The 23,851-nt window shown below is 52.4% G+C and overlaps 1 protein-coding gene and 1 pseudogene across 9 annotated transcripts; one reads left to right on the forward strand and one right to left on the reverse strand.

The window, feature by feature from the left end:
• Positions 1–1,209: 1,209 nt before the first annotated feature.
• Positions 1,210–16,545, forward strand: RNF44 (ring finger protein 44). 9 transcript variants are annotated; one of them, XM_032627772.1, is made up of 12 exons: positions 1,210–1,396; positions 2,132–2,305; positions 12,490–12,641; positions 12,850–13,039; positions 13,219–13,386; positions 13,791–13,967; positions 14,074–14,235; positions 14,318–14,442; positions 14,759–14,846; positions 14,935–15,056; positions 15,193–15,292; positions 15,496–16,545. In XM_032627772.1, the coding sequence occupies exons 3-12, from the start codon at positions 12,535–12,537 to the stop codon at positions 15,556–15,558; spliced, it is 1,302 nt and encodes a 433-aa protein (XP_032483663.1). In that variant the 5' UTR covers positions 1,210–1,396; positions 2,132–2,305; positions 12,490–12,534; the 3' UTR covers positions 15,559–16,545. The 9 variants fall into 9 exon arrangements, with proteins under 9 accessions (XP_032483663.1, XP_032483664.1, XP_032483665.1 ...); XM_032627770.1 differs by lacking the exons at positions 1,210–1,396; positions 2,132–2,305 and adding exons at positions 6,743–7,171; positions 7,319–7,992; XM_032627773.1 differs by lacking the exon at positions 2,132–2,305.
• Positions 16,546–21,670: 5,125 nt separating this feature from the next.
• LOC116752297 lies at positions 21,671–22,028 on the reverse strand (annotated as a pseudogene).
• Between the last annotated feature and the right edge of the window lie 1,823 nt (positions 22,029–23,851).

Consider the following 23,851-nt stretch of genomic DNA (forward strand, 5'->3'; position numbering starts at 1 on the left):
GGAAATTTTCTAGATCTTGATTGGACTTTAGTCATACAGAGGTATACATTTATGAAGAATGCACTAAGCTATACACGTAAGATTTGTTTATTTTACTGTAGAGTTACAAAGTATACCCTAATTTAGGCTTTAATGTAGTTCTGATTTAAAAAGAAAAACACAAACAAAAAAAAACCCAAAAAACAAACTTGTTTGTTTAAAGGATGAACCAGAGTGGGGTAGAAAGCAGGCTCTGAATGTCCCGCCTGAGCAGAAATCCTGAGCCCTGTTGCTTCCTAGCAAAATCCCTTAGCTGGCTATTGTCTCGGTTTCAAATCTATAAAACAGGGACAATAATAATATTCCCTCACTGGGTTGCTGGATTTTATGGACCAACTAAGTTAATTCATTTTAAGCACTTAGTATATTGTTTGGCACGTGGGAAGAGCTCAACAAATGCAAGCTTTAACAGATAAATCGGCCTCGAGGTAGCGGGTCTAAAACAGTCCTCTGCAGGGGTGCCAAGTCCTGGGCTGAGAAAAGGGGGCCTCCTGAGGGCAGCCTCTGAGAGGTGAGGACTTCGGGGACTACAACTCCCGTAAAGACCCAGCCGGAGCGGGGCGCGCTGGAAGTTGTAGTCCTTGCCGGCTAATTATACCCAAGGATGCAGGCGGCGGGGATCCCCTCTGGGACTGGGGATGCCCGGCCTGAGCAGGTATCAGCCACGCTCTGGTCCAGGCTAGCTCTAGCCATGGGCACACGCATTCTCTTATCACTAGTCTCCCTACTGCCCAAAGGCGGTATCATCGCTCACATTTCACAGACGAAGAAACTGAAGCTCACAGAACGACACAAAGTGAGGAACCAAGAAATGCTGACCCCATAGTCTTTAATCTTTGTATATCGATCCTTGACACACACACACACACACCCCACACACACAATTCCGAGGCTGAGGGAGGGGAACAAACTGTCCGCTAAGGGAAGGTTCTTTGAACGACCACGGAGTCGTAATATCTTTCCTATTTAGTCACTCGCCAAGGGCACACAGTAGTAAGGGGGCGGCTGGAAGGCCAGGCCCCGGACTCTTTGCCCTTGCGCGCCCTTTGCCGCTGGACACTGAGTGGGCGTGGCCGAAACACGCTCCTCCTCCTCCCACCCTCCGCTCCCGCGCGCTTGGTGCAGTCCAGGTACTTCCATACACCCGCGGGAGGGAGGGTGAAGCTGCGTAGCCGGCGTGGACCCCGCGCGCGCGTGCGCGCGCCCGGGCGAAGAGGTTCGTGGACGGTTCCACTGCCTGGGACCAGAGGGGGGGCCGCGGCAGGCGGCGCGAGCCGCAGCTGGACCGGGACCCCCGGCTGCAGCGGGAGCGACGCGCCGGCCTCCCGGTGGGGGTGGAGCCCCGCCGCGGCCCCAGGTAACGCCCGGCCTGGACCCCGCGCCTTGCGCCCCAGGCGCGGGGCCAGAGAGACGGAGCGATAGCGGGCGGCCGCGGGCTGGCAGTGTAGCACAGGGACATCCAGCGAGGCCGCTGCCTGCGCCCGCAGGGCCGGAGCTCGCTGTCCCGGGACCCGGAGCCAGAGCTGCTCCGCCCGGTAGGTCTAAGAGCCCGAGTACGGGAGGCCCTGGGAACTACGAGTCCCAGCGTGCCCTGCGCCCCACTCATGCCCCGATCGCAACCCCTGGCGAGTGTCGGCTTCGGCTGGGCCCCAGGCGTCCGGGACAGAGCTGCAGTCCTTTGGCCTCGTCACGGCTGCCCCAAACACTTTACCAACGCTCCTTGTCCCAGCCGCTGGGGATCCAGAGCGACCCGAGCCCTGCCCTGGGGCTGCTGCGGGTCCGGGAAACAGACGGCCGCGCGCCAGCGGCTTGGTTACTGCTTTGACGGCGTAGGAAGGCGGGGACTCCAGAGGGTCTGTGTCTTGTCCAAGGTCACACACCTTCTGTTGCCTGAGGGCTATTAAGCCTGAGTCGAGATGGTATCGGGGGCAGGAAGGAGATGTGGGTGTAGGAAACTGGCCTTGGATAGAGGGAAAATGGGGAATTCGGCTGGATTCATCTCTCCCTGGGTCTGCCAGGCACCCCCACTCTTACAGCCCCCGATTTTCATCACCGGATGATGTGGTGATGGTACCTGCTCCTTCCTCTGCAGACCCTGCGGGTTCCAGTGGTGAGAGCTACAGCGGGGAGGTAGTCAGAAAGGGGAGCCCCTCCCAACGCCCTACCCTCAAAGCTCACACATTCAAGCGCAGACCCAGACCCAGAAAGCCAGGCAGGTACCGCCGAAGATGCACACACAAGTGAGAGCCACTATTGACTCATTGAGGTAGGTATAATCACCCCCATTTTACACCTGGACAAACTGTGAGCCTCATAGAGGTGGTGACTTCCTCAAGGTCACCAAGCTGATAAAAGGCAGAGCCAGGGTCCAAGCCTCGGTGGGCTGGTTTCAGAGGCTCTGTATTTAACCATCAGTGTATGCCTGCCCCCTCAGTAGCCTATAGGAGATGAACAGCAGTGCTACACACACTAAGTGCTCAGTAAATGTCATCTGTCATTAGTGTTGTCATCATCCTGGTTTTACAGATGAGACTGAAGAAGAGTGAGACCACATAAGTGACCAAGTCTCAAAGCTGGAGCCAGAGTGCTGCAGCCCTGAACCCAGACCTGGGAACACCTTTACAGACACTCTGCCCTCCCCCATATGCACAAACAGCCTCTGCTTTTTAGGGGAGACAAAGCTTGGGGCTCAGGTGTGTTCAGGCCTGCCCTGAGCAGAGAGGACTTGGCCGGGGGCCTGTCAACCCCCAGCCTGGAGCGTGAGGCTCAAGTCTGATGCCCTGGGGTAGCTGGGAGGTCTGTGTCCTGAGCTGGCTTTACCAGGCTGTGTTGTGTGTCCCTGGATGGTCCCTCAGTCTCTATGTTCTGCCAGCTCCACTTGGGAAGGCCCTGCATCTGGAGGAGAGTTTGAGGGGTCTTAGAAAAAAGGAGTGGAGTACTTTCTGATCCTGATGGAGGGAAGGAGGCAGCCAGCTGTCCAGGTCTTAGGTAGGCAGATTGAACAGGGGAGGGCTCCAGCAGGAACCGATGACCCCACCTTCTTCCTGCCTGCACAGAATCCCTCCCATATCCTGCAGAGGAGGCCTGGGAGTGGAAGCTGGATTGTAGCATCCAGTACTTTGCACTCGAGGGACCAGGATTCAAATCCCTCTCTGCCACTCTTCCACTCTGGGATCTGGAGAGTCTCTTGCCCCAGGACATCTGTGCTTTTGATTATTGAGCAACACTTGGGGACCCTGTGTTGGCATTTGCATTGCATGCACCAAACTTAATGTTCGTTTAAAATGTGATCCCAGGTTTGCCCCTTGATGGCTGTGTGACGGTGGGTGAATCATATCCTCTCTTGCCCAAGCTTCTTGGAGCAAACACTGGTACCTAGCTCTTAGGTCATTGGAAGGACCAATGAGATGATCAGGGTAGGACTTGCCCAGATCATGCAGAAGACTCTAGAACCCTGATTTCTCCACAGAGCTTCGAGGCAGATGCCTGGGCAAGAGTGAGCCACACCCCCACCTGGGCCACACTTCTGGGATCTGTGGCAAGGGGAGTCATTTCCTTAGCCACTTTCCTCATCTGTGTAAGGTGAAAGTAACCTGCCTTCAAGGGAGTGGGGGTGGGGTGACAAGAATGGGGCACAGAGTAGGTATGCAGGCCGTTGGGCCCACGTTGGGGTTCCAAAGCATAAAACTTGTCAGTGAACCTGAGAGGAAAGTCCAGACTTCTGACTTCTCTGGGAAATCTGGTAAAATTGAGCCTCCCTCCCTCTTGCTCCAGAGTGATTCTGCATGTACCCAGCAAGGTTTTTCAGAGGGAGATGTGTTATTGGCCTCCGGTCCTGGGGGGAACCCAGAGGTCTGTGGGAATTTACTGAGGGCCTCCCAGGGGCGTAAACTAGAGGGTCATGCATGAGAGAACACAGGGCAAGGATTTCCTGGCCCTGAAGCATCAGGGGCAAGGAAGGGCAATACAGAGTCCCTTCCTTGGGCATCCAAGGAAGTGTGAGCCAGGCCCTGCTGCGGGTAGGGAGAGCAGTCCCATGGAGATACCTTCTGCCATCCTGATGTGGTGTGATAATAGTCATGCCGTATATTGAAGAAGCCAGCAGATGGTCAGGAGAGGCTCCGAGGAGGCAGCCTTTGAGCTGAGCCCCGAAGGTTGAGCAGGGTTTGGCCAGAGGTGAGTAGGGGTGTTGGGGACATTTTAGACTGAGAGAATGGCACAGTCAGAGGCTTGGTGGCTTCAAAGGAGTAACTGGATTGTGGAGTAGTTACTGGAGTCGCTTTCTGAGGGTGGGGAGTGGTAAAGGATTTTCACATTGTGGCCTCGGGCAAGTCACTTCACCTCCTTGAGCCTCAGATCCTCAACCATAAAATGAGACTGGTTACCCCTGTGGTGTCTGCCTCTCAGTGAAGGCTGAATGTCAGTGCAGTTAAAAATGCTGTATCCTCTTCCGCCAGGAGGAGATTCTTTATTTATTTATTTATTTATTTATTTATGGCTGTGTTGGGTCTTCGCTGCTGCGCACGGGCTTTCTCTAGTTGCGGCGAGCGGGGGCTACTTTTAGTTGCGGTGCGCGGGCTTCTTGTTGCAGTGGCTTCTCTTGTCGCAGAGCACAGGCTCTAGGCGCGCCGGCTTTGGTAGTTGCGGCACGCAGGCTCAGTAGTTGTGGCGCATGGGCTGTAGAGCACAGGTTCAGTAGTTGTGGTGCACGGGCTTCGTTGCTCCACGGCATGTGGGATCTTCTCGGACCAGAGATTGAACCCGTGTCCCCTGCTTTGGCAGGCGGATTCTTAACCACTGTGCCACCAGGGAAGCCCAGGAGGAGATTACTGAGTGAGACACGAAGCAATCATAACAGGGTTGTGTGCAAATTAAATGGCATGAAGTGAAGGTCAGGGTGTGTCTAGGCCTGAGTTCAGAGACAGAGGAGTTCAGTACAAGCTAGAGACTTCACAGCTTCCTATAAGAGGTGAGATGGCAGCAGAGCCTCAAGGGACAGAGAAGAGGAATGGATTCGTAGAAAGGAAGAGAGAGAGCATCTCAGGCAGGGAAGGCCAGAGGGAGCACTGCCATGGTCGTGGGAGAGAGGCTGGGGAGAGGTGAGCCTGAAAAGTTTGGTAAGGGGGGCTTCCCTGGTGGCACAGTGGTTGAGACAACGCCTGCCGATGCAGGGGACGCGGGTTCGTGCCCCGGTCCAGGAAGATCCCACATGCCGCGGAGCGGCTGGGCCCATGAGCCATGGCCGCTGAGCTTGCGCGTCCAGAGCCTGTGCTCCGCAACGGGAGAGGCCACAGAAGTGAGAGGCCCGCGTACCGCAAAAAAAAAAAAAAAAAGTTTGGTAAGGGAAGCTTGTCTTGTTAAACAGAGCCCTGAAAGCCAGGCATTAGGGAGCCATTGCAGGTTTTATCCCTACACAGGCAAGCAGGGGGGTGGTCTTAACAATGTAGGCACTTCGAATGTGGGAAGGATTTTCTGATTGCTCTTACAGAGTGAGAAAAATAAAAGGTTGGAAGGGATTTAGGAGAAGGGAGAGTTGCTGATAAGGAGATGGTTAGAGAAACGCAACCCCATTTATTCTCATGCACACATAGTTTAACTATGATGGATAGAGTTTGGCATTCCAGGTAACATCTGTAGCACTGCATCATGAACTTGATCTTCTGTCCTTAGAGATATGCAAACAGCGAGTGGGTACCATTTTCAGTCATTGTGTTGCTGGCTGCCATCCACATTATGGTGTCAGATTGTTGCTGGTCTAAACAACACTTGGATAAGCATGTCTGTTCCCCAGCTTCCTTCTGGATTGTTTCCACTGGATACCCTTTCCAAAGGGGGATTTCTGACTCTAAAGGAACACAAGTTTTTTATGGCTTAAAATATTTAAAACATACTCTTTCACAGTAATTTTCTTTAGAATTTTCAGTAGGTTATACTGTATAGAGTTTTTCTTGTTTTGTTTTGTTTTTAAGGAGCAAACGTACAAAAGCGTATACAATAAAAAGTCTATCCTGACCCAGTGCTCTCCTCCAGTTCTCCCTGAGGACAGTTATTAATCAGTCTCCTGTATATCCTTCCAGGAATATTCTATATACAGCTACTGTATATATCCAATTTTTAAAAACATTGATACTGTTATACTCTGTTCAGTATCTTTCTTTCAGTTTTTAAATTTGGGATTATGAAATATACCAAAGAAGCATAGAAAATCACACACACACACCCAGCAACCCCACCACACAGGCTTAACAAATGTTTATCATTTTTTGCTGGTATCTTGTTTAGGGCTGTGCTGGAGGTAACCCTATGTCAGTGCAGCTGCATACAGAGGAGTCCGGTTATTGATTATATGCATAATTTATTTGACCTGTTCCCAGCTCCCAGCTTTTTTTTTTTTTTTTTTTTTGCTATCGATGTAGAGATAATACCCCACTTTGTATAACGTCTGCCTGAGGAGGCGTCGAGTCAAAGGGGAACGACGCTGGGCTTTGGCTTGGATTCAAGTATCTGCTCGGCCATTCTTCCTCGCTTTGTAACCTGGGGTGAATGACACCCCTCTTGATTCTCTCTACCCATCTGTAAAATGGGCAGGTTGTAGTAATGCGTCTCATAATTGCTAGGAGGAGTACAGTAGAAAACTAAAGACTTAATTGGGTTTAGTTCCCCAATCCCCCTAATTAGGAAGCTCTCCGAGGCCTCGCCTAGAGCTATTAGAGCGCGGGACGACTACTGCTCCAGCTTCAAACTGTTCCCCGCCCTTTTCCCGGGTCACGCTGGGGGCGGGGTGTTTAAATGTCTCTGTGACGTCAACGCGAGCCGGGCCAATCCTTCCCGACAAGCGTTAGCTTATTTGCATGGGTTGCCCATTATTGGTTCGTTGGGCAATCCAGCCCCTCCCAACTTTTTAAAGCCACCGCGCAGTATAAACAAGGAGATGCGAGGCGGCCAGGCCATGATGTCATCGCGGCGCAGTAGCTTTCGGGGCTGACGTCATCTCCGGGGAGGTTGCCGGCCCAGGGCTGTTAGAGCCTTCCTAACCACTCTGACTGGCTTAAGAGCCGCTCCTGCCCCGTCGAAGGTCAGGTCCATTGCACTTGTGTCCCAGGCGCCGTCCCAAGAAGGGGACCATGACACAGTAAGTCCGGGCTGCGGCTCTCCCGGCGGGACCCACTTCTGTGGCGGGGAAAATGAGCCTCAGAAGCATGAGTGATTTGTGAGTTTGCATAGCAAGTTAGAGTTACAGCCAATTTGTCTTGCTTACCGCGCTGTCTCCCGTCTTTAGGTCAGACCGTGTGGCCCCGCCCCTTTCCTGTGATGGCTGCGGGCACTTTAAGTGAGGAGGTGGGGGCAAGAGGAGGTTTAAAAAAAAAAAAAAAAATCTGCCTTCCAAGATGGCGGCCCACTAAATCACGTGCCGAGTCTCGGCGAATGATTGGCTCTTGGCGCCCCCGAGAGGCGGAACTCTTAGCAAGGGGCGGGGCCCTCGCGGGGAGCAGCCGGCTACTGTTTGCCGGAACCTCCCGGCGCGCCCCCGCGAGCCCCCCTCCCGCCCGGCGCGCGACCCCGCCGCTTCGAATGTTGTGAATCAAATGTGGGGTTTGTTACATTCCGCTGCCGCCACGGACAGTTCTTAAAGGGCCAGTCGCCGGCAGCTGCGCAAACCCGGCCGCGTCCTGCGCCGCCTCCCGCTACCAGAGGGCCTGGGCCGAGAGACTGACCGCGCGTGGGCCTCGCGAGGCAGACGCCCGGCGGACGGACAACAAAGAAAGAGGGCCGCGGAAGGAGCCGGACTGCCCCCGGACCGGGGGTGGGGAAGGGAGCACATTGTTCCTCAGGGCGGGGGCTCTTAAAGGGTCCAGGCAGCACACTCCCACCCACCCCCCCCCCCGCCTCTTGCCCAGCTTGGCCGTCCTAGATCGGGAACAAAGGAGTCAACGTGTAGCCAGGCGGCCGAAGGTGAGTCGGGGCCAGAGCCCCCAGCTCCCGATTTCCGCATCCCTGGAATTCCTGCCCCCCCTTCCCCTGGGACTGAGGGCTGTGATCTAGCTGGCTCTGCAGGAGTTAATTACGGGCAGTCCGGAGGGGAGATGGCGAGGCCTCTAGAATCCGGGACCCTTCCCCACCCCCAGCGCCCCCCAAGGCCAGGCCGAGTCTCCCTTCTCCAGAGGCAGAGCGCTGCGGTTGGAGAGGAAGGAGCCGCCCCCTCCCCCTGCCGCCGCCACTTCCTTTGTTGTTGCTTTTGTCTCACGCCGAGCACATGGTCCGGGATCCTCGGCTCTTAAAGTCACAGCGCTCTGGCCCCGGCGCCGCCGTATGGCCTCCAGCCCCCGATGTCCCTCCGAGCCCGGCACAAAGGAGTGAGAGGGGGACGAGGGAGGCCCCTCTCTGGGCGAGTATCTGTACCACGTCCTCCCCACCCACGTCTCCAGTCCCAGGGACGGGTGGCTGAGGAAGCTCCCCGAATCCCGCAACCTGCTCCTGGCCCACATTGAGGAGGGGCCTGCTCTTCAGGGACACTGGTTTCCTCCCCCAGTAATGTGACCACCTGGTTTTTTGCGTCTTGCCTCTTGTGGCTTTATTTGGGAGCTCTGGGAAGGAGAGATTTCCACTCCCATTTTACAGTTGTGGCAACTGAGGCTCACAGAAGGGAAGATTCCCTTGACCAAGGTCACCCAGGGAGTCTGGGCTGGCCAACAACTCTTAACTCAAAGCCTGGTGGTCCTGCTCTCAGCTGCCTCCAGGCACCACAGTTAGGGAGCTCTGCTTGCCCACCAGTCAGTGCTGGGCCCAACCCGCCTCTTTTTTGAGGGGTGGGAGGGGGGCTTCTTAGCCTGCCTGAGTCTGCTCCTGTTCTCAGGGCCTGACTTAGCTTATCTGCAAAACAGTCCCTGTACCTGCAAACAGCCCCCAGGCCCAAATGATATGTCGGGGTCTCCCTAGACCAGGATGGGGATAGGGAGTTGGCTGCCTCCTGGGGGAGGGGGTGGATGCAAGGTGCAGTCCCTGCTTCTGGGCGAGATTGGATTTAGGGACCCTCAAGACCCTTTTACGGAGACCTCACTGAGAGCCCAGCGCAGAGGAGGTGTGGTGAAAGAGCAGTTAGGTGGTGGCCTTGTTGTTTGACCTTGAGCAAGTTGCTGCTCCAGCTCTGGGCCTTACTTCTTTCCACAATAGGTCTAGTCAGGATGCCTGAAGGAGAAAGCTCTCCTGATCTCCTTTAGGGCCTGCAGTAGAGAATTGGCATTAGGTAATTCTTGAGGTTACTGATGGTAATGAGAGTCAGGGGTTGAGGAAATCTGGGCCTAACGGGCCAGCCAGGATTCTGTCCTTCTTTGGCTTTGTGGTCTGCAGCAAGTTACTTTCTTTCTCCTGGTCTCAGTTTCCTCAACTGTGAAGTGGGTGAGTTCCCCATGGGCCATCTCTGTCTCCAGTCAAGAACCAGGGTCCCCTCCCTTGCCAGCTGGGAGGGGATATTCCCTGAGGGAGGCATGTTTCCCAGCTGCCTCCTGCAGAGCTTAAAATAGCATCTTTAAGCTGCTTGGGGGGTGGGAGTGAAGGTCAGCCTGTTGTATTTTCTGATAGTGATCGTTCACACCTAAGCTTTACAAATCAGTGCAGCAGCCTTTAAGCAGTCCTGGCAGGTGATTATTGGGCTATTCCCATTTTACAGATAAATAAACTGAGGCTCAGAGAGGGGAGGCAGTGTGCCCAATCCTCAGCCAAGACTCTGGCCAGAAGTCAGGGTATTGTGTGTAAGAATGCAAGGGTCAACACTGTCATCTTAGGCACCATCAGTCACAGTTAGAGGCCTTCTGTCTGGTGGTTGGGTTTCTCAGCTCCTTGCCACTTCCTTTCCTGAGGTGTGGGTGTCCTTGAAGAGGCTGGCCAGAGCAGATTCCCATGGGCCTAGGCCTCTGTGATTCTGCACCCCTGAGCCTTGACACTGCCCGGACTTCAAGACAGCCTGGCACAAGAGGAGCAGTTGAAGCCACTGCCATGTCCCAGAGCACTCACAGCTCCAACTCACTGGCCTTGGACCTCACTTCTCTGAGCCTCAGCATGCCTACTTCTGAAGGTTGCTATGAGGACTTATCAGGATGGCACATGGGAAGTATTGTATACTCCTCATAGGCAGGACTGTGGGCTCCCAGGATCTCAGAGGTCAGTTAGAACAGAGGTTCTCAAGCACCTGCCTGTGCTGTAGAAACTGCTGGGGAGTTTAGTAGAAATCTAGGTGCCCTTGTTCCCCAACCCTCCAAAGATTCTGATCCAAAAATCTGGGGTGGGTCAGGAGTCTGTTGTTTTAAGTTATTTAGGGGTTTCCTCTGAGTCTCTCTTGGCCTTTGCTTGGCTGGATTATCAGCAGGAATCAAGGAGGCTGTGTGTGTACACATGAGTGTAAGGATATGCACTTGGCCCACGCTGGGGGCTCACAACCCCAGTCACCTGTGGTGGGCAGGCAAGGAATGGGCCTGGGGTGGCCTGGAGAGAAAACTCATGCCCAGAGTGAGGTGGGTCAAGCAGAAATGAGGGCCCAGTGGGACCAGATTTTCTGCTTCCTTCCCCCCGCCACACACACAACACACTGAAAGGACAGGTTTTTTTATGTCCCAGTTTTTAATCATTGGCACTAACTTCACAGCTGCCAGACATGGCCTTAGACCTGTGTAATTGGCTCTCCAGTGTGCATTTACCACATCAGGCCTGCCCTGTGCTGGACACAAGCTGGTCACTGGGCCCTGCCCACCCCTCTGCCAAGTGCTGGAGCCCAGGTTGGGTGGGAGAAATGTGAATTTCAGCTCTACTGTGGCTGTGGCCTTGGCCCTGTGCTGTCTTATCAGGTTAAGAGCCTCCCTTTCAGGCTCATTTTGAAAGTCAGGGCCCATGCACATAAAGCCCAGCACAGAGGAAAGGAACAAGGTGTTGAGGGAACAGTACACCGGTTCCCTAGCTGTGTTAGCAGGGAGGTGACACTTAAAGCTGGGTATGAAGGAAGCATAGGAGTTTTGTTAGATGGAGGCAGGGTTCCCTGTGGCAGGAACAGCCAAAGTCTGGTCCTGTTGGATGCGCCCTTCAGCATTGCAGCGTCTGACAGGTTCCAGAGTTTTCCCTGCCAGGGCCTCATTCCAACCTCTGGAGTTAATGAGTGGTCCCCCCAACTTGCCCCACCTGGACCCTAGCTCCTGCCCCGCCCCATTCTCACTCAACTTCCTCCCTTAGGTTTAGGTTCTTGCTTCCTCTTTTCTCAGCAAGCCCCACCTCCCACTTGGGGGCTGTGTTGGGTCTGGTTTGCATGCACTCCCCCCACACACAAAGGGCCTGGCTGCACGCCAGACCCACCAGTTCACCAGAGGTTGACTTCCTTCATCACGTCCTGCCAGAACCCTTGGGCTGGACCCCTTCCCATCAGCATCAGTGTGCAGCAAGAGGCTGGTAGTCAGCCCACCTCCCAGCTTTGACACTTACTGTGAGGCCTTGGGCAAGTCCTTTCGTCTCTGAGCCTCAGTTTTCTCTTCTGCAAAATGAGGCTAACAGTACCTTACTTGAAAAGTAGGTGAAGTCCCATTTGGGTAGGCACTGTGGGAACAGATTATGGAAAGAAAGTATACAGTCAGCTCTCTCTATCCATGGGTTCCACATCCATGGATGTAACCAATTGCAGATTTAAAATACTTAGGGGAAAAAATTCCATAAAGTTGCAAAAAGCAAAACTTGAATTTGTCACTTACATAGCATTTACATCATATTTACATAGCATTTACATTGTATTAGGTATCATAAGTAATGTAGAAATGATTTAAAGTCCATGGGAGGATGTGTGTAGATTATATGCAAATATTATACTATTTTATATAAGGGACTTAAGCATCCTCGGATTTTGGTGTCGTGGGGGTCCTAGAACCAATCCCTCGTGGGTACTGAGGAACGACTGTACTGACTTGGCTTGGACTGGGAACCCCGAGGGCAAGAACCAAGTCAGAACCTCTCACCTGTTACTAGTGGAAGGAGAACTAGGCCCCAGGCCTGTTTGCAATCCATCTTGAGCCAACCAGACAGAAGGGAGGAAGCTGGAGTCCCCTCAGGAGCCCCAGTTACCTAGAGGTCAGAGTTGTAGATCCCCACGCCAGGACAGGTTTTCCTGGAGACCCCACCCTGAGGGGGCCTTACCAGAGCCCCCTGGCCTGGAAGCATGCCGGCCAGCCCTCTGAACTTAACCCTGAGGCGGACCCTGATCTCATTTCACAGAGCAGGAAACTAAGGTCTGGACTTCCTGCAGGCCAAGCCTGAACCCTAGTGCCAGAGCGCAGCGCTGCCTGGGGAGCCCAGGGTGTGGTGGGCATCAGTGGCCTCTGGAACCAGGCTGCAGAGGTTTGAATCTGTCTCCCCGACCCCTAATGGAGCAAGGGACTGGACTTCTCTGTACCTTAGTTCCTTTGTCGGTTTGCTTCCTAGGGTTGTGAGCCCTGGCCCAGCCCCTCCACCCCTCTGCCTCCCCTGATGCAGCCATGGGCTCTGGCAGTGACTAGGTGGCCACCCTCTGCCCCTGTGGGTCAGCGGCGATTCTCTGCAGGACCCAGCAGCAGCCCAGGCCAGCTCTGGGGAAGGTAGGAGGGAACCTCCCAGTCCTGTGGAGCCCGGAGCCCCTGGTACTGGAGCTTTCAGCCTGGGCTGGGGCACAGGGGCCAGGGGTGGTAGGGCACAGGGCCCTGAGCTGTCTTCCTTCCCCAGTGGGTAGTGACCTTGGCTTCTCTCCATGCTCTGTGAATGAGCGGCCCCCGTCAGTGCTACTGGGGCTTCCTCTCTGTGGTGCAGCCCTGGCCGTGAGGGCCCCCTGGCCAGCCCACCTACCCAGGATGAGCGCTTACCCTCCCAGCAGCCGCCGACCCGACCAGCATACCTCCCCGTAGAGGAGCGCCGAGCCTCGGCTCCTGCCGGCGGGAGCCCCCGAATGCTGCACCCAGCCTCCCAGCAGAGCCCGTTCATGGTTGATCTCCACGAGCAGGTAAGCGGAACCCCCCACGCCCACGCCCCGCTGCCCCTGGCCTCTGGCGAGCCGGTCTGAGGAGCAGAGGGAACAAGCCCTGACTTCACCTTCACCAGAGCTGGCCCGGCAGGACTTTGCTTCTCACCTAGGGGCAGCAGAGTGGCCTCCCTACAGTTCCTGGGTCTCTCCTCCTGCAGGTGCACCAGGGACCTGTCCCTCTGTCCTACACAGTCACCACAGTGACGACCCAAGGCTTCCCCTTGCCTACAGGCCAACACATCCCTGGCTGCAGCACCCAGCAGCTCCCAGCATGCTCCGTGATGTTCAGCGGGCAGCACTATCCCCTCTGCTGCCTCCCGCCCCCGGTGAGTGAGCGCCTGGGCCTCCTGCCCTGCCCCCAGCTGAAGGCCCCAGGCACAGGCCAGTGTCGGAACTGAGCTGAGCTTACAGCGCCCATCCAGGCTGTCAGTGTCTGCTCGGCTCCAGGCCACAGCCCTGTCCAGAACGGCATATGTGCGTTCACGTCCAGTGGGAGGGCACTTCAGAGTTCAGGGACCTCCCTGCTCCCAGTGCCTGCTTTGTGGTTTGGAGTGGTAACTGTGGGTCTTAAGAGCAAGACATCCTGCCTGGGAGGCCTAGGCCAGGGATGGATGGTCCAGAGGCCTTTGATTGGGACCGCTCGCTGGGTGGAATGGCCCCTGGCCCAGCCACAAGCAGACCCAGCCCAGAGCCCAGAAGAACATTCTCCAGCCTCTGCCCCCTTTCTCAGCAGCTGATCCAGGCATGTACCATGCAGCAGCTCCCTGTGCCCTATCAGGCCTACCCCCACCTTATCTCCAGTGACCACTATATCCTGCACCCTCCACCGCCAGCCCCACACCCCCAGCCCGCTCATATGGCGCCTCTTGGGCAGTTTGTGTCGCTGCAGACCCAGCACCCACGTATGGTGAGTCTGAGCGATGGGTCTGATGCTAGAGGGGATGGCAAGTGGGGCAGGGAGGTGGGGGCTTTCCTTGTCACTGACTCTGCTGACTCACCCCTGCTTCTTCCAGCCCCTGCAGCGGCTCGACAGTGATGTGGACCTGCGGGGGGATCAGCACCCCCTGGGGAGCTTCACCTACTCCACCTCTGCCCCGGGCCCAACTCTGTCCCCATCCGTGCCCCTGCACTACCTGCCCCACGATACCCTGCACCAGGAGCTGTCCTTTGGTGTGGTAAGTGCCACTCCCCACCCAGGATCTAGGGTGACCGGGAGACAGGCCCATGGCTGACGTGCACCTGGCCCCCCTCTTGCAGCCATATTCCCACATGATGCCCCGGAGACTGAGCACCCAGAGATACCGCCTACAACAGCCGCTCCCGCCACCACCCCCGCCGCCTCCGCCACCACCGTATTACCCCAGCTTCCTGCCCTACTTCCTGTAAGTACCTGCACATCTGCCCCAGAGCTGTGGTGCCCTGTTCTTCTGGGGCCTCTAGTGGTTAGACCCAAACACAGCCCCGTGGGGTCCCGGGGCCTCTCGAGCCACCTAGCATCCCCGCCAAACCATACATGCACACTCACGCTCACCAGCTGGGCTCCCTGCCCTACTGCGACATCTTGGGACAGACACTGGGGTCCCTGGCGTGAACAGTGCAGAGTTCTGGGCTTTGTTTCATGGCGGGAGTCGGGAGCAGCTCTGCGCCCCTTACGCCTACTGACCTTGACCCCGGGCCCGCGTACCTATCTCCCCCTAGCTCGATGCTGCCAATGTCACCAACAGCAATGGGGCCCACCATCAGCCTGGATCTTGATGTGGATGACGTGGAGATGGAGAACTATGAGGTCCCGTGGAGCCCTGTCCTGGGAGGTGGGGGCTTGGGGGACTTCCAGCCCTGGCTGCCACTGACCCTCCCCTCCTGCACACGTCCAGGCCCTCCTGAACCTGGCAGAGCGGCTGGGAGACGCCAAGCCTCGCGGCCTCACCAAAGCGGACATCGAGCAGCTTCCATCGTACCGCTTTCATCCCGACAGCCACCAGTCAGAGCAGACGCTGTGAGTGCCCTGCGCCCCCTCCTGTCTCTCTGTGAGCACAAATGGGTTGCGGTCTTCCCAGGGTAGCGCTTCGTGCTCTGCCGTGAACCTGCCCTCGCCTTCGGTGTGCGGGTGACGCTCTGTGCCCTCCTCCCAGGTGTGTTGTCTGCTTCAGCGACTTCGAGGCACGGCAGCTGCTCCGGGTCCTCCCTTGCAACCACGAATTCCACACCAAGTGTGTCGACAAGTGGTTGAAGGTAACGTAGCCACGCCCGCTCCCAGGTGTTCCTGGCGTAGTGAGGGAGGAGGGTGGACTGGAGGGCTTCCCTTCGTGTCCTCTTCAGCATCCAGAAGTTCCGGCTCCACTCAGGGAGCCAGGTCCCCACCGGGCAGCAGAACAGCCCCGGATGGGTTGGGGGTCCGGTGAGAGTGGAGCCTGATGTGCGGCTGCTCCCCCCAGGCCAACCGGACGTGTCCCATTTGTCGGGCTGACGCTTCCGAGGTGCCCAGGGAGGCTGAGTGAGGTCCACAGCCACCCAGGAGAACCCTGCCCAAAGCTCTGGAAACTCCGGGGGCCCCGGAAGGCCGGGGAGGGCGTGGCCCAGGCCTGCCCTGCCGTTCCTGCCTGCATCTCCAGAGCTGGTGCCAGGGTCAGCCCGAGAGAAGCCCCTGCAATAAGCCCTTGCATTTGCCAAGCTCCAAAGACTCCCTCCCCGTTTGCCCACCAGTCTAAAAGATGCCCGCCAGGGAGCGGCCTGAGAGTCCCTAACTCAGTCTCTCCTGTTTGCCCTCGGGTCTGTCTCCTTTTCTTGCCGGCCCTGGGAGCCAGGGGTTCATTCCCCTCGTGTGGCTGGTGGAGATCCTTGGCCCCGGGATGGGCAAAGGGGGTGCTGTCCTCGGTCGCCTGGTCTCTTGCACTGAAGTGGTGTGCTCTCTGCTCAGGTGGCACTGACAGGCGTGGACAGACAGTGGCAGGAAGCCAGTGGGTTCTCCTGCCTTGACCCCAGACAGACTCAGGCAGCCAGCCCCACCCAGGTTGCTGTGGGGTGGGGCTGGCTCCCTAGAGGACCCTCACCTCGGGTACAACATTCCTGCCCCAAGCCCAGGCTGGAGGGCATCAGAGCCAACCTCCCGAGCAGGTGGGAGGCAGGCCCTGACCCGGGACGGCATGTGTCCTGAGGGGGCCTGGACCAGGCCAGGGAGAGTGATTTCCTGTGTTGCTGGTGGCTGCCCCTGCCTGGCGGTGACAGGGCCCAGACCCACGCCCCACCCCCCCCCTGTCGTTTTGCATGAACGTGAGGAGCAGCAGTTTTTGTTTATTCATTTGGCCCAAAATCGCGTGTAGGATTTGAGGGTGTGGATTTTTTAAACAATTTCTTTTCTTTTGGTTTAATGGGAGGGGGGGTGTATAGGGACCAACCAGGACCAGGTGCCCAGGGGCAGGGAATGGTCTGGTGGTGCCGCCTGGTCTGCATGCATGTGCGCGGCTGGGGCGGGGCCAGGCGGCTGGCGGTCATGGGTGGGGTTGGGGGGGCGGGGGGGGGGGTCTGTGCTCAGCTGATAACTGCCATGCACTGTACTGCACACGTCCCCAGAGCCTACCGGGACCGTACGCTTTTCAGGGCATTTCTCCCTCTCTAGCCAGGGCCTGTCTCCCACCTGCCTGGGCGTGTCTCCTCCAGGGAAGTCCCAGGGGGACAGGGTCCAAGGAGGGTGTGGACCCCGCCTCCAGGGGCCCCCTCCCAGCCTGAGCCCTGCCCTCCAAGACCTGGAGGAGCCCCCGGAGAGTCTGGCCGAGCTCCCTACCCTCACCCACCCGGGTCCCATTCCGTTTCTTCCTCACCCCCCCGCTGGGGTTGCTGCCCCGAACGAACCGCGTGTGGGGCCGGCACATCCTAGCAGGCAGCCCCTGGCGCCTGCTGCCTCAGGGATGCTCCAACCACCCTCGTTCTCCCGCAGCGGCCCTGGCCCACCACCTCCCCCCAGCCTGCCGTGGGGCCCCATCAGCCTGGCCCCCACCCCATGGAGAACCCAGAGTCTTACTGTATATAACTCCAGGTGACATTTCTATATTTATAGCAGTGTTGAAACCCCACCTGTTTTACACAGAGAACTACCCTCTCCGACCCCCTCCCTTCCCCACCCCCCAAAAAAAAGGTTTTCGAAACCCTTAACGGTTCCTGGGGCAGGTAGAAACAGGCTCACGGATGGTGTGTTGACTGCAGCAGTGATTCCAACGAGCAGCTATTGGGGGGGAAACACAACATTTAAAAAAAAAAAAAACGTTAAAAAAAAAGAGATTTATAAAACAATTATTTAGGATGTTTGTGATTTGCCGACCTTGCTATAGATGCCATGTTACCAATGATTTCCTGTGGTGGGGGCTTGTCATTGTTTACTCTTTTATTTACCAACTTCTGGCCTAGGCATGACAGTGGGTGCTGTCCCCCAGCCCTGGCTGGGCCCAGTGCCTGTGTTCTGTGTTAGAAAGGTCTTTTATATATATATATATATATATATATATATATATATATATATATATATATATGTATAAAATTACATATATATATATAAATATATGTAATTTGGGGGGCCCTGTTCCTTGCACATTTTACAGTTACCTCATTTTTCCCATGTATGTATTTGAGAAAATGCTAATATATAGAGAAAAAAATGGTTCTTAAAGCTTAAATGTGTGGTTTTCTCCATTCCATTGGATTCACATTGGTTTGTAGCATTTAACATAACTAGTATGTTGTATTATATATGTGTATACTGATTGAAATTTTTAACAGATTTGTACTTTTTTTAAAATGAAACTTGCTAGTTCTGCTTGACCAAGTAGTGCAATCATTATTTTTTTTAATATTGTTGCTGATTTCAGAGGGATATTCACTAATAATAAATGTATGATGTATATCGAGTACTGCCCAAGCTGCCTTTGGCCGCCTGTGTTCTCGTCCTTTTGATGGGAAGCGCGCGTGGGGGTGTCGGTCTGAGGGTGGGTAGGGGACAGGGATGAGGGGGGCAGAAATGATTGTTCTTCGCTGTGGAATCTTGGGGGAAATGATACCTCCTGATGGAAAGGGATCTACGGGGCCAGTTCAGTGACAACTTGCTCCGGGCCACACTGCTTCACGGGCAAATTAGGATGCTGTTGGCAACCGACAGGATTCCATCTAACTGGTTTGAGGGAAGCGGCACTTAACTAGTCTGTCATTTAAGTTCTGGAGGGAGGTTCTGCTTCAGCCCGACCAGATGGGGCTCAGGCATGTCCTAAGGAACCAGGTCTCTCTTCATCTTACAACGTTGTTCTGCCTGGTGCTTCCTGGTACCTCTAGCTCAGTTTCTTCTAATTTAGCATCATCTCCATGCAAAAACTGTTTCCCCCCCCCCAAGTAATTCTAATAATTCCTGGTCTGGAGTCTTGTTAGACCAACAGGTTGCACGCCCATCCCTGAAACGTGTGCTACCGTTAGGGAGCTAGAACAGCATGACTGGCCCAGCCTGCATTACATACCCACCCACCCATGGACCTCCCCCCACTGAACCTATAAGGATTTGAGCCCCTGATCCTCAAGCTCAGTGGGGACGAAGGGCCCGAGAGCCACTAAAGGGGCCAGACTGGTGATGTGGGTACGTTCTTCTCCATGGTGGCGTGTGGTATGGCAGGGCTGCCCGCTGACTTGGTAGTATGTCAAAGCAGCATGGTCAGGGGCAGGAGACCTGTTGCGCCTGTCTGTGATGCCACTATCTGTGTGACCTTGGTCAGGGGACTTCTCTTTCAACCTTTGGATCATCGGCAAATTAAGGGTCAGATTCAGTTGAGTGGCTCCCTAAGTGTGTTTCAGAGAAAGTCTTGCGGAACATAATGGAGTTTGCGCAAAAAAGGACTCTGGTAAGATAAGTTTGGGAAATTCCATGTTGAGAGTAACAGCCTATATCGCAGGGCTTTTCTGAGCCTTGGCTATGCTGATGTGTGTTGTAAATCTCTAGCAGTGGATACGTACTCTGGGCAGCATTTCCTACATTGGGCTTCTTTGGCCACATGCCAGGCCAAGTTGCATTCTCTGGAACACACTGAGGCATGCTGCACTAGATGAGTGGTAGGAGCTGAGTTCCCAGTCTGAGCGAATTGTCAGATGGGGAAGTCTCTAAGCTTTTTTTCAGTATTTCAAAAAGACTGTAGGAAAGGAAAATCACAGATCGTATCAATGGATGCAAAAAAATTTTTTTGGCCAAAATTCAACATTCATTCATGATAAAACTTGACAAGATCATCTATACAAAAACCTACAGCTAACATCATCCTTAATGATGTGAAAGACTAGGTGCTTACCAGCCCTGAGATCAGGACAGGCAAGGATATCTGCTTTCACCAGTTCTATTCAACATCATACTGGAAGTCCTAGCCAGTACAACAAGGCAAGAAAAAGGAAATGAAATTAGGAATGCAGATTAAAATGGAAGAAATCAAACTAACTCTATTGTAGATAATATGATGAAGATCTATGTAGAAAATTCCAAGGAATCTACAAATAACTAGAACTAAATGAGTTCATCAGGTCACAGGATATAAGATCAATATACAAAAATTAATTGTATTATTTCTACATACTAGCAATGAACACATGGAAATGGAAATTAAAAACCTGATGACACTATTTACAATCACTTGAAAGACAAAAGAGACATGTAAATCTAACAAAACATAAGACTTGTATGTTGAAAACTACAAAACACTGATGAAACAAGGCAAAGACCTACACAGAGAAACATGTCATGTTCTTGGATTGGAAGACTCAGCATAGTAAGTTGTCATTTCTTCCCAAAGTAATCTCTAGGTTTAATGCAATTCCTATTAAAATCCAGCAAAGTTTTGTGGGGTTTTTTGACATATTGCCATGCTTATTTTAAAATTTACATGAAAAGGCAAAAGAAACCAGAGTAGCTAAGACAATTTTTAGAAACAAGAATAAAGTGAGAAGAATCACTGCCTGATTGCAATATTTCACTGAAGAGATGCATTAAGACAGTTTATCAGGAGAGGGATAGACAAATAGATCAACGGAACAGAATAAAGAACCCAGAAATAGACCCACACAAGTACAGCCAACTGATTTTGGAACATTCAATGAAGAATAGTTTTTTTCAACAAATATTACTGGAGTAATTGGAAAGCCATAAGAAAAAAAGAAAAAAATCATAAATTTAAAGGTGAAACATGAAACTAGAAGACGTTTAGAAGAAAACAAATGAAAATCTTCACTGGGATCTAGGGCTAGGTGAAGAATTCTTAGGTATGATGCCAAAAACTCCATAATGCTCAACATCACTGATCATTAGAGATATGCAAATCAAAACTACAATGAGGTATTACCTCACACCAGTCAGAATGGACGTCATTAAAAAATCTACAAACAATAAATGCTGGAGCGGGTGTGGAGAAAAGGGAACCCTCTTGCACTGTTGGTGGGAATGTAAATTGATATAGCCACTATGGAGAACAGTATGAAGGTTCCTTAAAAAACTAAAAATAGAACTACCATACAACACAGCAATCCCACCACTGGGCATATACCCTGAGTAAACCATAATTCAAAACAGAGTCATGTACCACAATGTTCATTGCAGCTCTATTTACAATAGCCAGGACATGGAAGCAATCTAAGTGTCCATCAACAGATGAATGGATAAAGAAGATGTGGCACATATATACAACGGAATATTACTCAGCCATAAAAAGAAACGAAATTGAGCTATTTGTAGTGAGGTGGATGGACCTATAGTCTGTCATACAGAGTGAAGTTAAGTCAGAAAGATAAAATCAAATACCGTATGCTAACACATATATATGGAATCTAAAAAAACCCCAACAAAATGGTTCTGAAGAACCTAGGGGCAGGACAGGAATAAAGACGCAGACGTAGAGAATGGACTTGAGGACATGGGGAGGGGGAAGGGTAAGCTGGGACGAAGTGAGAGAGTGGCATGGACTTATATATACTACCAAATGTAAAATAGATAGCTAGTGGGAAGCAGCTGCATAGCACAGGGAGATCAGCTCAGTGCTTTGTGACCACCTAGAGGGGTGGGATAGGGCGGGTGGGAGGGAGACGCGAGAGGGAGGAGGTAATGGGGATATATGTATATGTATAGCTGATTCACTTTGTTATAAAGCAGAAACTAACACACCATTGTAAAGCAATTATACTCCAATACAGATGTTCAAAAAAAGAAAAAGTCCATAAAAGAAAAAAACTGAAACTTGAACTTCGTCAAAAATTAAAACCTAATTTGCAAGTCACATATCTGACAAAGGACTCATGTCAGATATATAAACAACTCACAAAACTCAGTGAAAATCAATCCAATTAAAACATGGGCAAAAGACATCAACATACATTTTAGCAAAGAGGATATTTATTGCGTTCAACACCATTAGCCATTAGGGATACACAAGTTAAACCACAATAAGATTATTACACCTATTAAAACAACTAAAATAATAGTGACAATGTCAAATTCTGACAAGGATACAGAGAAATTTGATTTCTCATAAGTTTTGGTGGGAATGTTAAATAGCACAGCTACTCTGGAATATAGTTTGGCAGTTTCTTTTTTATATTTTAAAACCGTGTTTAAAATATTAATTTTGATGCAGTCTATCATAAATAAGTCAGTAGAGATGCATCTGTGAAGTAAGAGCTATGTGCCATTGGTTGGTGAGCACTGTTCCAGCTCATCCCAGCCAGAGCGCACACCTTCCATGTTGTTCCTGTCCATTGATTGCTTGCAAATCCAGATGACCAAATAGTCATTGATCCCCAAAGTAAGCTCAAAATAGGTTGGCTCGGCCATTCCCAGCATCTGCACCCCTCTTAAATCCTGGGTAAACCAAGATAGGCATAAAAACCCCCAGCAAGTGGCAAATTGGCCGCTCTTGAAGAGCTGCTGCAGCCCCTGCTCTGCCGCTTTGCCCAGCTTCACCATGGTAATGGCCCAGCATTTTCTTATAAAACTGAACATGCACTTACTATATGACCCACCAACTGCACTCCTGGGCATTTTGTCCCAGAAAAATGAAAACGTGTCTACACAAAAAATATACACACAAAAGTTCAGTAGCCATTTTTATTCTTAATATCCCCAAACTGGGACAACCCAAATTGTCCTTCAATGAGTAAATGGATAAACTGTAGCCCATCCAGATGGTGGAATACCACTTAGCAGTGAAAAGGAATGAATGATTTTTTTAAAAAAAATATGTATGCATGTATTTATTTATTTTTGGGTGGTCGGGTCTTAGTTGGGGCACGTGGGATCTTGTTTTGCAGCACACGGGCTTCTCTCTAGTTCTGGGCGCGCCAGCTCAGTTGCCCCGCAGCATGTGGGATCTTAGTTCCCTGACCAGGGATCAAACCCGCATCCCCTGCATTGGAAGGCGGATTCTTAACCACTGGACCACCAGGGAGGTCACCAGGAATAAACTATTGACACTTGTGACAACTTGGAGGATCTCAAGGGAATTATGCTGAGTGAAAAAAGCCAATCACAAAGGTGACATGTAATTCCATTTTTACGATACTGTTGAAATGTCACCATTAGAGAGATGGAGAATAGATTAGTGATTGCCAGGGGTTGGTTAAGGATGGGGGACTAAGGTGGAATGTGTGTGACTACTAAGGGGTAGCAGGAGCAAGATCTTTGTGGTGATGGAACAGTTCCATGTCTTGATTATGGTGAGGTTACATGAATTTACACGGGTGATGAAATTGACAGAACTACACACACCCACACAAATGGGGTATGTAAAACTGGCAAAATCTGTGGATGGTGCCAACGTCAATTTTCTGGTTTTATACAGGATGTTATTGTTGAGGGAAACTAAATGTATGTAAGACCTTTTTGTAATGTTTTTGGAACTTCCTGTAAACCTATATTTATTTCAAAATAAAAAGTAAAGAAAGGGAAATTGGGTAAAGATTCAACATTATGAATCAGAGTAAAATCATATCATCTTTGGGCTGCGATTCTGCTACGTAAGGTGTGGCAGTGGCGGGGGGTAAGAGATTATTGTGATTACCTCCTTTCTGTCCAAAGCTCTGCCTGCCACCAACTACAACAATGCCTGGCCCATGGTGGCCATTTTTTTGAATGAATGAATTGCCAGTAAAGTGTGTCTTTATTTTAATAACAGTTGGTGTCATTGGCAACACCTTTCCAAGGGTCACACACTACAAGTTGTCCTTGGAGGGAGGAGGGTGGAGCTCCAGGACTGGATGCTCTCTCACTTTTGGGCTCAGTGTCCCTTGAACTCAGCTTGTATGCTGACAGGTAGAACATTCAGAGTTCTCCTCTGGGCACAGAGGGTGTAACAGTCTAAACATTCCATAAAGGCAGTTTAGTTGCCACTGGGTCTCAAGGCCTGGTAGGGTGCTTAGTTTGTCATTCAACAAACCTGGCTGAGTGCTTCTGCCCAAAGCCAGGCACTGTTCTAGGCCTTGGGGAAACTCCAGTGAATGAAACAAAGTTCCTGCCTCCCAGAAACTGGCGTTCCAGAAGGAGGGACAGACAAAATACAAAAAAACAATAGTTTCAAATACAACAAGGGCCATGAAGGAGAATACAGGGAGGGGCTCCCTGACATAGCAGTGGTCTTTCAGAGGAGGCAACATTGAGATTACTGAGACCTGAGTGATGAGAAGGAGCTAGTCAGGAGAAGAGCATTCTAGAGGGAGGGGACAGAATGTGCAAAGGCCCAGAGGCAAGAATGATTTTGGGCAGGAGCACAGGGTGAAGTTGGAGAGGAGGCA

Source organism: Phocoena sinus, chromosome 3, assembly GCF_008692025.1.
Source record: "Phocoena sinus isolate mPhoSin1 chromosome 3, mPhoSin1.pri, whole genome shotgun sequence".
Classification (NCBI taxonomy): domain Eukaryota; kingdom Metazoa; phylum Chordata; class Mammalia; order Artiodactyla; family Phocoenidae; genus Phocoena; species Phocoena sinus.

Coding starts and splice junctions, on each gene's coding strand:
- RNF44 (XM_032627772.1), top strand. CDS start 12,535: ATGCAGCCATGGGCTCTGGCAGTGACTAGGTGGCCACCCTCTGCCCCT. Junction 14,236..14,317: donor AGGAGCTGTCCTTTGGTGTG/GTAAGTGCCACT, acceptor CCCCTCTTGCAG/CCATATTCCCACATGATGCC. Junction 14,443..14,758: donor AGCTTCCTGCCCTACTTCCT/GTAAGTACCTGC, acceptor ATCTCCCCCTAG/CTCGATGCTGCCAATGTCAC.